General features: G+C 41.5%; 1 protein-coding gene across 3 annotated transcripts in view; it reads left to right on the top strand.

Moving 5' to 3' along the window:
- Positions 1-13068, top strand: part of LOC143982165 (septin-5-like) — a 106417-nt gene that overhangs the window by 53290 nt on the left and 40059 nt on the right. For all 3 annotated transcript variants that reach the window (XR_013274408.1, XM_077480636.1, XM_077480635.1), the window contains exons 3-5: positions 6471-6564; positions 8960-9046; positions 11790-11913. Coding sequence is in view for 2 of the 3 variants with exons in the window: in XM_077480636.1 (XP_077336762.1) it covers positions 6471-6564; positions 8960-9046; positions 11790-11913 (305 nt within the window). In the remaining variant the exon portion in view is untranslated. The remainder of the gene's footprint in view (positions 1-6470; positions 6565-8959; positions 9047-11789; positions 11914-13068) is intronic.

Below are 13068 nucleotides of genomic sequence, written 5' to 3'. Positions count from 1 at the left end.
TCTTTCTAGGTTTGATTTTCCATACATATGCAATTATTTCATATACTAACTATTTACCCCATCCTCCAGGTTGTTTATGAACAAAATAAATAGGATTGGTCCCGGCACAGAACCCTGGGGGACCCCACTACCCACCTCTGATCATTCTGAGTACTCCCCATTTATCACCACCCTCTGAATGTGCCTTGTAGCCAGTTTTCAATCCATGTACTCACCCTATGGTCCATGCCAATAGACCTTATTTTGTACAGTAAACGTTTATGGGGAACTGTGTCAAATGCATTTGCAAAATCCAGATACACCACGTCTACTGGCCTTCCTTTATCTAGATGGCAACTCACTTCCTCATAGAAGGTTAATAGATTGGTTTGGCAAGAACGATTCTTCATGAATCCATGCAGATTACTGCTAATGATACCGTTTTCGTTACTAAAATCTTGTATATAGTCCCTTATTATCCTCCTCCAAGAGATTGCATACTATTGATATTAGTCTAACTGGTCTGTAATTCCTAGGGATGTATTTTGGGCCCTTTTTAAATATTGGTGCTACATTGGCTTTTCTCCAATCAGCTGGTACCATTCCAGTCAGTAGACTGTCAGTAAGAATTAGGAACAATGGTCTGGCAATTACTTGACTGAGTTCCCTTAGTACCCTTGGATGCAAGCCATCTGGTCTCGGTGATTAATTAATGTTAAGTTTCCCAAGTCTAATTTTCATTCTGTCCTCTGTTAACCACGGAGGTGCCACAGTGTCATAAGGATAAACACTGCAGTTTTGGTAACTGAAGCCCCCCGATTCCTTCGTGAAGACTGAGGAGAAGAATAAATTCAACACCTTCGCCATTGCCCCATCCTTTGTAACCATATGTGCTTCCTCATTCTTTATGGGGCCAATATGGGCTATCCTCCCTTTTTTACTGTTTACTTACTTGCTGATGAAGTTGCACTGATGGGCACTGATAGGCTGCACTGATGGGCACTTATGAGGCGGTACTGATAGGTGGTGCTGATAGGTGGCACTGATGGGCACTGATGAGGCAGCACCGGTGGACACTAATCAGGAGGCACTGATGAGGCTGCATTGATGGATGGCACTGATTGGCCCTGATAGGTGGCACTGATAGGAAGTACTGATAAGTGACACTGATGATGAGGCAGTGATGGGAACTGATTGCCAACATTGATAGGCACTGATAGATGGCACTGGTGGGCACTGATTATCCGTACAGATGGGCACTGGAGGGCCCTAAGGGGACCGATGTCCCTCTCACAGAAGCCGTTTAGCGGTTTTCTTAATTTATTCGTGCTGACAGTGTGAAGAAAAAAAAAGCTGATAACTGGCTTCTGTTTACTTCCACGATCAGCTGTCATTTGCTGACAGCTGATCACGTGGTAAAGGACCCGCTGTGATTGGCTCTTTAACCTCCATCAGTGTCCCATGGGGCATGCGGGCAGCGCGAGAACTGGAAGACATCCATATACACCCTCCCAGCATTTTAAGCCTCTGATTGCTCTCTGATTGTCTCCTGTAGCATGTCCGCAGTTTCTGGTCATCTCCTGCAGTATGTCCGCAGTCTGGGACCCTCTCCTGCAGTATGTTTGCAGTTTCTAACCCTCTCCTGTAGTATGGCTGCACTCTCTGACCCTCTCCTGTAGTATGTGTATTAATGTGCCACTTTACTTGCTCAATTATATGGGATTGCTCCACTGCTCAGTGAGTGGTAATGATGTGCAACCAATGTAGCAACCAATCAGTGAATAGTAGTGATCTGCTGTAATCTCTAGCAATCAATCAGTAAGCGGTAATGATGCGCTGTAACCCCTAGCAACCAATCAGTGAGCGCTAATAATTTGCAGTAACCTCTAGCAACCAGTCGGCAAGCAGAAATTATGTGTTGTAACTTCTAGCAACCAGCCAGTGAGCGGTAAGGATAGGCTGTAACCTCTGGCAACCAATTGTAATCGCTGCGTGATCTGCTGCAGTAAACTGATTTTGAGTCTACCTGCTATTTTTTTGTATGTCTCAGAATGGAGGGGGGGGGGGGGGGGAGAGAAAAGGTTTGCCCAGGGCCCAATCAATATTAAAGACGGCCCTGACAATGGCATTAAAGCGGAAGTAAACCCAGTTTCAAAAAACACTTACATTCCCGGCATGCCGGAAATGCTAACTTTCACATTGGTTGTGCTCTTAACCAAACTTTCAAACCATCCAATGGCTGGTTTCATAACTGATCACATGTGCAGCATTATGGCAGTTGAAGAATCATTAGAGGCCAAGATGGCAGCTTCCTTGACTGAAAACGATAGAAGGGTTTACTTCCACTTTAAACAAAGCTCATAGAAGAAAACAGGAAAAATGAAATCCCGATATTCTATGCTTTCCTTTTTATTCTGTTTCAGTTTTTATCCTATCTCCCATATTTATTTATTAAAGTGTCATTACACCCTATTTTTTTCTTTGTGCCTTTTTAAAATGATATCCTATACCTGTCTTACGAAGATTTCCATAGTGCATCTGTTCATTTTTTTTTTAAATACTGGTTGATGATCCTGCTGTTTCCATGCACTATTCTATTGTCAGTGGCAACGCTATAGCAGCCTATCCTCTCAGTGTGCATGCTGTGCCAGTTGCCTGTTTGAATGACATCAGCTCCCTCGCCCCTGCAATCCCCTGCATGTGAAACCAGGGGCTGTGAATCAGCAAAAACACTGCCATTGTAAAAATGATAATCATTCTTTAATTCCATAACAGTTGTTATTCAAGAAATATTTTTTTGTAATCCTTTCTTTTTTAACACATGTGTCTCCCCAACTGTACCAATCGGCTCTGTGTGGCAACAGGAAAATAAAGTAAATAATCTTCAGGTTGTGTCAGAGATTTCCTGCTTTCTCTGCCCAAGATCTCAAAGTGCAATGCAGATCGAAATGTAATATGTCTCAGGACCACAGGAAATAGAGAAAAAATTTATTCGGCAACAATATATCAATGCCATTTATAAGCCGTTGCTTCTATTGTTGTGTTACAATAAAAGGTGAAAAATATGAAATAGTTTAAATGTTAATAACATTCTAAGATATATGCTGTGATGCCGAGCCTGATTAGAGTGACCTCTGCAGATTACAATGTGTATTGTGTAGAGCTACCCCCGTAAGGGCCGTGGATTTTCGGCCATCCCCTTACACACACAGCCAGGCAACAGGGTTTGTGTAACTTTCTCACAGGCTCAATAAATAGTCAAGGGGATTTTTTTCTGTTTTTGTTTATTTAGGGGATAAATTTGGATAGGGAATGGGGAGGCATGGGATGCCCAAAACTGTAGAACTTGAACAAACGTGCTAATGTCTTTGACTGCTAGGCAACAGTACTAACTTCAAAGGTGCCGCCCACCCATGGGATTGATGGCACAGTTAAAATAACAATGAAGAATTCCAGCTGAAAAATGCAGGTGCTGCTCCTTACAAGAATGCTAAAGTACCTGGCTGCTTCTGTCCCAAGCTGGAGATATAGTGTAACTTCTCACTGCTTTGCGCTGGCACTAAGCTGTCCCTTGGTCATAGACAAGCAAAATATTTCACCTCGCTGTCCTCTCTATACATGCTTGGGGTAGAATGATAAGGAAGTTACTCACTCAGGCCCTTTTTGGTGTGTCCTGCAGTCCAAGGGGCTGCTGTACCGACTTTCTGCTACAAAGGATGAATCTTGTCTGTCAGGATGGTTCCAGCTAAGCCTAGCTGAAACTGGAAAAGGGGGTGAGGCTTTGAGCTGCACCTTCTCTCTTCCATCCGCTCTCTCTCCTTCTCCTGTCCTTCTTTCTGCCCAGGGGCAGAGCCCCCAGCACAGGGGTCCCTTCCAGGCCACTGGTTTCTGGACTCTGTTCTTCTACTACTAGGTTCCTGGAAATTTATGACCTGTTTCCCCACCTTCTGTGCCTCGCCTCCCCAGGGATTGGGTGGAAACTCTATAAATATTCAAGCTTTAGCCTCTGTTCCTCCAACCAGGGGGAGGCAACAGAGGTTCAACTTTTGTAGCACTGCACAGCCACACACAAACACACAATAGCACCAGCTCCTCTGCCTACAGAGGAGCTAAACTACATTTACCTACTCTTAGCCCCTGTACACACGGTCGGAGGTTCTGCCAACCAAATACGTCGGATTTTGCCCGTCGGATTTAGTCCGATGGATTGTGTCCGAAACTGTTGCATACACACGGTCGGGCCAAGTTGGCGAAAAATCCGATCTTTCAGAACGTGATGACGTAATTTTGTTACGATGGGACTAGATTCAGGCTAGTAGCCAATAGCTTTGATGTAGGAATTTGATCTGAGCATGCGTGGCACTTGGTCCGATCAAAATGCTCTACACATGATCGGATTAGGTCCGTCTGGCCCAGTTGGTCGGGAAATATTTCGAACATGTTGGAAAATTGGGTCGGACGGAGATTCGAACGGAATCAGTCCGATGCATACCACACACACAGTCGGATTATCAGACGACACGGTCCGATAGGACACATTCCGACGGATTCTCCGACCGTGTGTACAAGGCTTTAGTAACACTGAGGTTGCTACAAATGCATTTGGTGGTTATATTCACTATGCCAGTATAAAGTGCGATAACCTAGCATAGTGAAGAGAGTGATTTTTAATAGCACACCTACACCCTAAATATGTCCTGAAGATATCCAGCTGTATCAATCACTGTTGTACTTTTCTGATGATGGAAGTATAATTTCCTGTTGTCTAAATTCTGGCAAACATATGCTGTGTAGTAGGGATGAGCTTCGTGTTCGAGTCGAACATACGTTCGACTCGAACATCGGCTGTTCCCCCGTTCGGCAAATTCCGAACGTTATGGGCCGTTCGCACCAAATTCGTGTGGCGCTCACGGCCCACAATGCACTGCGATGGCGCAGTGCATTGCTGGCTCATGATTGGCCAAGCATGCACTGTGACCCCACATGCTTGGCCAACCTCAGCGCCGGCAGCGAGGAGAGCCATGATTGGCCACAGGCAGGATGCCTGTGGCCAATCATAGCTCAGGCTGTGTAGTACACGCCCCACACTATATAAGGCCGCCAGCACGGCGGCCTTGTGTAGTGTGTTGGCATCTGTAGTAGTTAGTGGGTGTTCTGTGTACCTTCAACACAGTATACACCGATCGTTATCGGCCGATTTTTCATTTTTGCTCTTCTGTAGTGGTTGTTGTCTGCGTGCCCTGACCGCAGTATACACTGCTATATTCACCTATATATCTAGCGATATATCTATCTTTTATAATAGAGCTGTCAGTCAGTGTTAGGAGATTGTGCGTGCTGTCTGCGTGCTCTGAATGCAGTATACACCGCTATATCCACCTATATAGCTAAATATCTTGCTCGTTTTAAATAGAGCTTTCATTCAGTGTTAGGAGATTGTGCGTGCTGTCTGCGTGCTCTGAACGCAGTATACACCGCTATATCCACCTATATAGCTAAATATCTTGCTCGTTTTAAATAGAGCTTGCAGTCAGCGGTAGGAGATTGTGCGTGCTGTCTGCATGCTCTGAAAAAGACGGACGGCAAAACAAATTATACAGGGGTGATAACCCTTCCCTATGTTTTCCAAAAAGCTTAAAAATAGTTTTTTTGACTGGAGCTACACTTTAAAAATGTACCGGTTGAAAATTACAAACAGATTCAACTTAACACAACAAACCTACACAGTCCCTGTCTTGTTTGCACCACCTGTATACTGCTGTTCTGAGTATATAGGGCCTGGGGGCCACACGTATTTCCTTTTTTTAATATGGGTACGGTGTTCCCCTTAATATGCGTACAAGACCCAAAGGGGCTGGTAATGGGCAGGGAGGGCTACCCATGCCATTTTTCTCAATGATTTTCAACCATATTGCAGGAACCAGATATAACATTAAAACCGCAAGCAGCTTTAAATGACGTTATTTCCGTTAAATGTCATTTTGTGCAGGGACTGTTCTAAACACGGGAAACACGTGGCACTTCACAGGCATACTACAGACACCCCCCCAGGCACGATATTTAAAGGAATATTTCACTTTTTTTTCACTTTAATCGTCATTAAAATCAGTGCTCCCGCCAAAACGGCCGTTTTTAAAAGTTTTTTTTGCATTGACCCATGTCCCCTGGGGCAGGAGCCAGGTCCCCAAACCCTTTTTAGGACAGTATCTTGCATATTAGCCGTTAAAATTAACACTTTTCATTTCGAAAGTTCGAGTCCCATAGACTTCAATGGGGTTCTAACGTTTGTATGAATTTGGGGTCCGTTCGAAAGTTCTGGTGCGAACCGAACCGGGGGGTGTTCGGCTCATACCTACTGTGTAGTAATAGATCATGATGTTCTTGAAAGGTATTATAAGTTGCCTTCCATTGATCGAAATATTAGAATGCACTTCAACAGTCTAATGTATACTGCATGTGCATTTCATGTTTATTTTTTTACCTCTACATAGGAGGACAGAGAGTATGTTGGATTTGCCACTCTACCCAACCAGGTGCATAGAAAGTATGTGAAGAAAGGCTTTGAATTTACTCTCATGGTTGCAGGTAAGCAGGTAAAACCTCCTGTCACCTCTAGAAGGTACTAAATCATGGTGAGCGAATTTTCCCTCTGTTTGCCATTGTTTTGGAAGAGGCCTCATTGAAAATGTTGCAAGTATACAATGTAGCTTAAATTGAATTATACTGTATCTTATGTATTATCACTATTTTGCCAAACATCATTACAGTTGTTCAGCTCTGCAGGGTATAACAGGATTCATAAGGATGCAATGTTTGAAATACAAAAATATTTACAAAATGTTTACAGTATAGTGTGTAGCACTCTCAAAAGCCTCGTACACACGGTTTGATTGTTAGACGACTGAGTGTCTTATTTTTGTCAAAAGGGCTTGTGCAGGATTTTGTCTAGCATACAGGCATACCCCACTTTTAAGTACACAATGGGGTTTATTTACTAAAGCTGGAAAGTGCAAAATCAGGCTCACTGCTGCATAGAAACCAATGAGCTTCTAACCTCAGCTTGTTCAATTAACCTCCCTGGCGGTACGATTATTTCGGATTTTAGGTGCTAAAAGCGGTACCATTATTTTGCATGAAAATTTGGCGTTTTATATTGTAGTCCTGTAATTCTTAGGACTAACTCTCTTAAATCTGTCCAAACCAGAGTCTAGCAGACATCCCGGGTATGATAAAGTTTGAAAAATGAAATCATAAATTATAATATAATAAATAACTATAAATAATTGTACCAAATAATAATATAACAATATTAAAAAATATTCAATAATGTAATCAAATCAAAAACACAGAAATTTGCTCAGTTGCAGAATTGTCACTGTCATTACTTTTCAGTATTTGATGACGGATCTCCCCACAAATCACTATCGATCAATTCTGCAAGTGATTACAGTTTATTATCGCTGTTTTCTAGCTGGTCTAAAACCATTTTTGATGTAAAATGACAGTTTGGTTGCTATGGACAATCTCCAGTTTCCAGACATAAAGAACAGTTTTTATTATATAAAACTGTATGCAGGACACTGGACAGACCACTAGGGACAAAGGGGATGTGAAATGATTACATACAGCAATGTAATCTGTAAGATTACATTATGCTGTATGTATAGTGTGTGTTTTACTTTTAGAATTTGGCGCCGATCTCCGTCCCCGTGCGTCGCAACGCTCGCAGGGTACGGAGCTCGGCTCCGTGATAGATCGAGCGGAGGACGGCTCACTCATACAGCGGGGAGACAACGCTGGATCCGAGGGAGAAGGTAAGTAAACCTCCTCCTGGATCCAGCGATGCAGTCCCGAGTCTGGCTCGGGGTTACCGCTAATGGTACAAAAATTCCACCCCGAGCCAGACTCGGGAAGACCGTCAGGGGGGTTAAGCTTTGGTAATACAACCTGGAAGCTCATTAGTTTCTATGCAGCAGTGAGCCTGATTTTGCACTTTCCAGCTTTAGTAAATAAACCCCATTGTGTACTTAAAAGTGGGGTATGTCTGTACTAACTATCCACAAATTGGCATTTGACAAACAGGAACGTAGTGATGTACTATGAGAGTATAAAGAGGAAGTTTGGTGAGCGTTGCTTTGCCATTTTCAGATAATACAAAACAAAGGCTTTTAAAATCCGTTTGGCATAACTACATGCAAAGCAGTTTCATTATTATCCCATTAAAGAAAATTAGAATTCAAATTTTGACATTTCATCGATTGCCATGTCACGAATGTTAATTCTAGATAATGAACAGTAGTTTATAAACTCTTCCCAGTCGTTCCTTGATTCCGAGCATGCGTGTTTATACTTTCGACTTTTGTGTGACGGATTTCGGTACTGACCATCCAAAAATTAGACAAAAACTTTATAGCCTGCACATCCAGCTTTTGTCTGATGTAAAAGTCAAATTGTCTGTTGAATGCACCATACTAACGATCCGAAAATCCGCAGACAGCTCATCTTCAGACTTTTCCCTTCTAATTTTCATACCCTGTGTACAAGCCTTTAATATATATATATATATATATATATATATATATATATATATGTACATATATATATATATATATATATATATAACCTTTCATGTCTCCATCTCTGCCATCTTACGTGTCTCCGCCATCTTAAACAAGCTGATAGCTGTAGTAATTCCATTGGAAAAGACTTTAAAAACTTTAAGGGATCTGCCCACAATAATTATCTCAGGATTCACTGGGAGGTGTTAATCTCTTTAACAATTAGCCATGGTAAGAAAAGGAACAGAACGTGAATGGTTATACCTCTGGAGATAATTAAATGTCCAAATAATTTATATTTATCATAGTAATAGGTGGACTAATGCACCCAGCAGACTACCAGACCTGAGCCATAAGCCATTTAGAGCAATCTGTGATGAAGCTTCAAGATGCTAAATTTCTAATTATTTTCTGTTTGACAGGAGAAACTGGTCTGGGAAAGTCAACTCTCATAAACAGCCTTTTCCTGACTGATCTCTATCGGGGCCGTCTGCTAGCAAGCCCAGAAGGTATTATAATGAAACAATAGCTACAGTGTTAATGTCCTATTCAGACCAGGTTCACATTAGTGTTGGTTGGGAAGGCATGCAAAATTCTCATTTTTTCCGACATGCACAGAATCGCACTGCTCGTTAGCAGACATGCAGCGGTGCCAAGAATTCTTAATGGCACCGTTACACATCTACTGTTTTCGCACACCAATATGCATGTTGCCGCAGCACCATGTATTTCCATGCGGCGCGATGTTGGAAAAGGGTCAGGCACTTTTTTTTCTGTGTTTCTTGTTGGTGGAGCAGCCTATTGAAATCAATGGGCTACCCTACATGTGACACACAACAGCAGCAATGCTGAATTGCCCATGCACTTTGTTACACGCACAAGTGTGAAGCAAGCCTTAATCTGTTCAATTTGCTAAATTGTTTAATATTTATATGTACCTACACAAAGTTAAACAGCCATCAGCAGCCTTATAACAAGGCATATTTATATTTTTGCATGCATAAATAGGGTATACTTTAATACACATTCATCCTAACTACATGATCATAATTTTTCTTATTTTTCCTAACACGGTTGCCTTGTTGCTGAAAATCTTATGTGTAAGGTGGACAGGGGCGGACTGACAACTCATGGGGCCCCCGGGCAATAGGAGATTATGCGACCCCCGGGCAATAGATTATGGGGCCACACAGTATACACACAAACACACATACAGTATACACACACAGACACACAATATACACACACAGAATACACATACACACACTGAAAAGGTACTGGAGAGGCAGGGCAGCTATAATCTTGGGATTTTTAAAAAAAAAATGATTTTTATATACTGTTCCTGGTTTTATTGAGGCTGGCAACCCTGATGGGGCCCCTTAGTACCATGGGGCCCTCGGCCAGTGCCCGAGTGCCCCAATGGTCAGTCCGCCCCTGAAGGTGGAGTAACCCATAACAACTATAGGCAATTATTGCACGTTGCAGTTATTTTTCCAAGTTCATACTTGTGAATTATTCCTATGGTTGATTGCACTTTCACATTTAATTCATATGGAAAAGTGAAAAACTGAATTAAAGTGTTACTAAACCCACAACAGTAAAATCAGTCTGCATATGTAGTAAAGCATGCTTGTTATACATACTGTGGAACCAAAGGGGTTAATCCTCTGCATTGCGTAAAAAGGCTGTTTGATCCTGTCTTCTCTGGTTCCCCCTTCTTCTACGGTCCCCAATCTACCTTCTGACAGTACAGAGCCTTGGGGGCACGCTGCATATTTTTTTGGGAGGGTGCATGTGATCAGCACAGGGTCATACAGCCTCATAGGACAGTCAGAGAACAATGAAAACTCCTCCTACAAACTTTAACCAGTGCTCGGCTGCAAACTGATAGACGTCACAAGATTGCTGTATACTACTGATGAGAAAAGGTATTTAGCGGTTTATAATTACTAAAATAATGGCATTTCCATGTTCTGGGTACTGTGGGAGTCCAGATATAGTGAATGCAGGGTCCTGGGTTTAGTAACTCTTTAAGGGAAACCTTTAAGAGAGATATTTAACCATCACTGATCTCCTTCTGAATATGTTACCTGGGTATCTCTTTCTTCAATACCAGCAGCAAGTGAAGTCATAGTGAAGTCAGAACTCCCGATCTACCAACTTGTTCCAGATCAATGATTCAGACAGTATTAAAATATCTGGATCAGCATGATAGCCAGAAGAAGAGGTCAGCAATGGCAGCCTTGTTCACAGCACAGAGCTACTTTAATATTCTTCATTGTTCTCACACAATGCAGTGTAGTCTTTCTTTTTCTGTGATCTGAATTCACACTAGTAATATCATTCTATCATCTCTTGGTAAAAAGTGACCTTTTTTCATTTAACATAAATAGCCTTGTTCAACAAAGTGTTATTTGGCTTGTCAAAGCCATATGCCCTGTACACGCGGTCGGACTTTCCGACAGAAAATGTGCGATTGGATTCTGTTGTCGGAAAATCCGATCGTATGTGGGCTCCATCGGACTTTTTCCGTTGGAATTTCTGACACACAAAGTTTGAGAGCTGGATCTAAAATTTTCCGACAACAAAATCCGATCGTTTAAATTCCGTTCGTGTGTAGACAATTCCGACGGACAAAATTATGAGACGAAAGCTATATTTTATAGTCCCGTCATACGTGTTTTACGTCACTGCGTTCAGAGCGATCGGATTTTTGAACAACTTTGTGCGACCGTGTTTATGCTAGACAAGTTTGGGCCAAAATCTGTCGAAAAAAACTGACGGATTTTGTCATCGGAATGTCAAACCACGTGTACATTTTTTTTTTTGGGTAGAATTGGGCTTTACCTTCCATATTACAATGCAACACATCGTAACCCATGAATAGCACCTCATTTCACCAACACATTTATCATACATTATTGCAAATCTATAGTGTGATCAGGCCCCAAGAAAAAGCTGCTATTATAACACCACTGTTTATTTCATCTCATGATAACTTTCTCCTAAATATATTCAATTCACAAACATAAATGACAGCAATACAATTATAAAAGGAACGTTTCCTTTTTCTAAGTATCTTTAAAATATTTTGGTGGTCTAAACTTTACTCTTTGATAATACCCAAAAAAACATTATCAAAGAAAAGTGAAATTTCAGAGAAGTCTAGCAAAGGCAATTTTTTCACTTGAGTATAAATATACCGCTAAGCTACAGTAGACTAATAGAAGGCTTCATCCTCTTTATTCACAGAGCGAGTAACACAGACTGTGGAGATTGTGAAGCAGACGGTGGACATTCAGGAGAAGGGTGTTCGATTACGGCTGACAGTTGTGGACACACCAGGTTTTGGAGATGCTATAAATAATGAGGAATGGTGTGTTTATCAATACACAATATGGATATTTGTTGAAAGGCTGCTGCTGATATGGCTGATATTAACGGTCAAATGGAGCTGGACACATATCTGAGCCCTTCTTGCTTTACAGGAACATTACATCATAATCATGTAGTTACACTATACAAAACCAACATAAATATAACACTATCACCAAAAAACTGTAAAACTAGTAATCACGGTATAATATATGAGAACGGTTGTTTCAGCTATATCTGTAGAATTAGCATGCAAACACTATATTACCAATAGTATTGGGTCTTAAACCGTAGGGTTCAATATTGAGTTGGTCCACCCTTTGCAGCTATAACACCTTCAACTCTTCTGGTAAGACTGTCCACAAGGTTTAGGAGTGTGTCTATTGGAATGTTTTTCACCATTCTTCCAGAAATGCATTTGTGAGGTCAGTGGCTGATGTGGACGAAAAGGCCTGGCTCGCAGTTTCCGTTCTAATTCATCCCAAAGGTGTTCTATCAGGTTGAGGTCAGGACTCTGTGCAGGGCAGTTCCTCCACCCCAAACTCGCTCATTTATTTCTTTATGGACCTTGCTTTGTGCACTACTGCTCATGTTGCATTATACTGTGCGCTATATGCTGCATTTTTAAAAATACATTTTTAGGCCTTGTTTTTGCTCTCCTTGTGTGAGCTAGCATCTCATGCTGAGTTAATGAACTGCCTTTATGAATTAACTGCAACAAACAGTAATGTGCAAAATACACCATGTTGAAATGTGGGCAATAATGCACTGCAATGGAACAGCCAGGTGTGCAGGGGATATAACGCAAACCTGCATAGCAAAGCAACAGGTTTACATTAAAGTCACACTAAAATATATAATTTTTCTCTAAAAATAATCCATTCATATCCACTACCTACAGTTCTTTACTGTAAGAGCGGTAAGGATGTGGAATTCTCTTCCACAAATAGTGGTTTCAGCAGGGAGCATCGATAATTTAGAAAAAACTATTAGATGGACACCTAAACGACCACAACTTACAAGGTTATGCAATGTATTATTACCATAAAAACACACACACGGGTTGGACTTGACTTGTGTCATCAACTATGTAACAATACAACTTAGGAACTTGAATAGATTTTTTTTAAACCAGAATTTAATTTCAGTTAATGTC

This window comes from Lithobates pipiens, unplaced genomic scaffold, assembly GCF_037356315.1.
Source record: "Lithobates pipiens isolate NorthernLeopardFrog02 unplaced genomic scaffold, aLitPip1_a1.2 Scaffold_16, whole genome shotgun sequence".
NCBI lineage: Eukaryota > Metazoa > Chordata > Amphibia > Anura > Ranidae > Lithobates > Lithobates pipiens.
The sequence above is the reverse complement of the archived record's forward strand: the minus strand, read 5'-3'. Positions and strand labels throughout refer to the sequence as shown.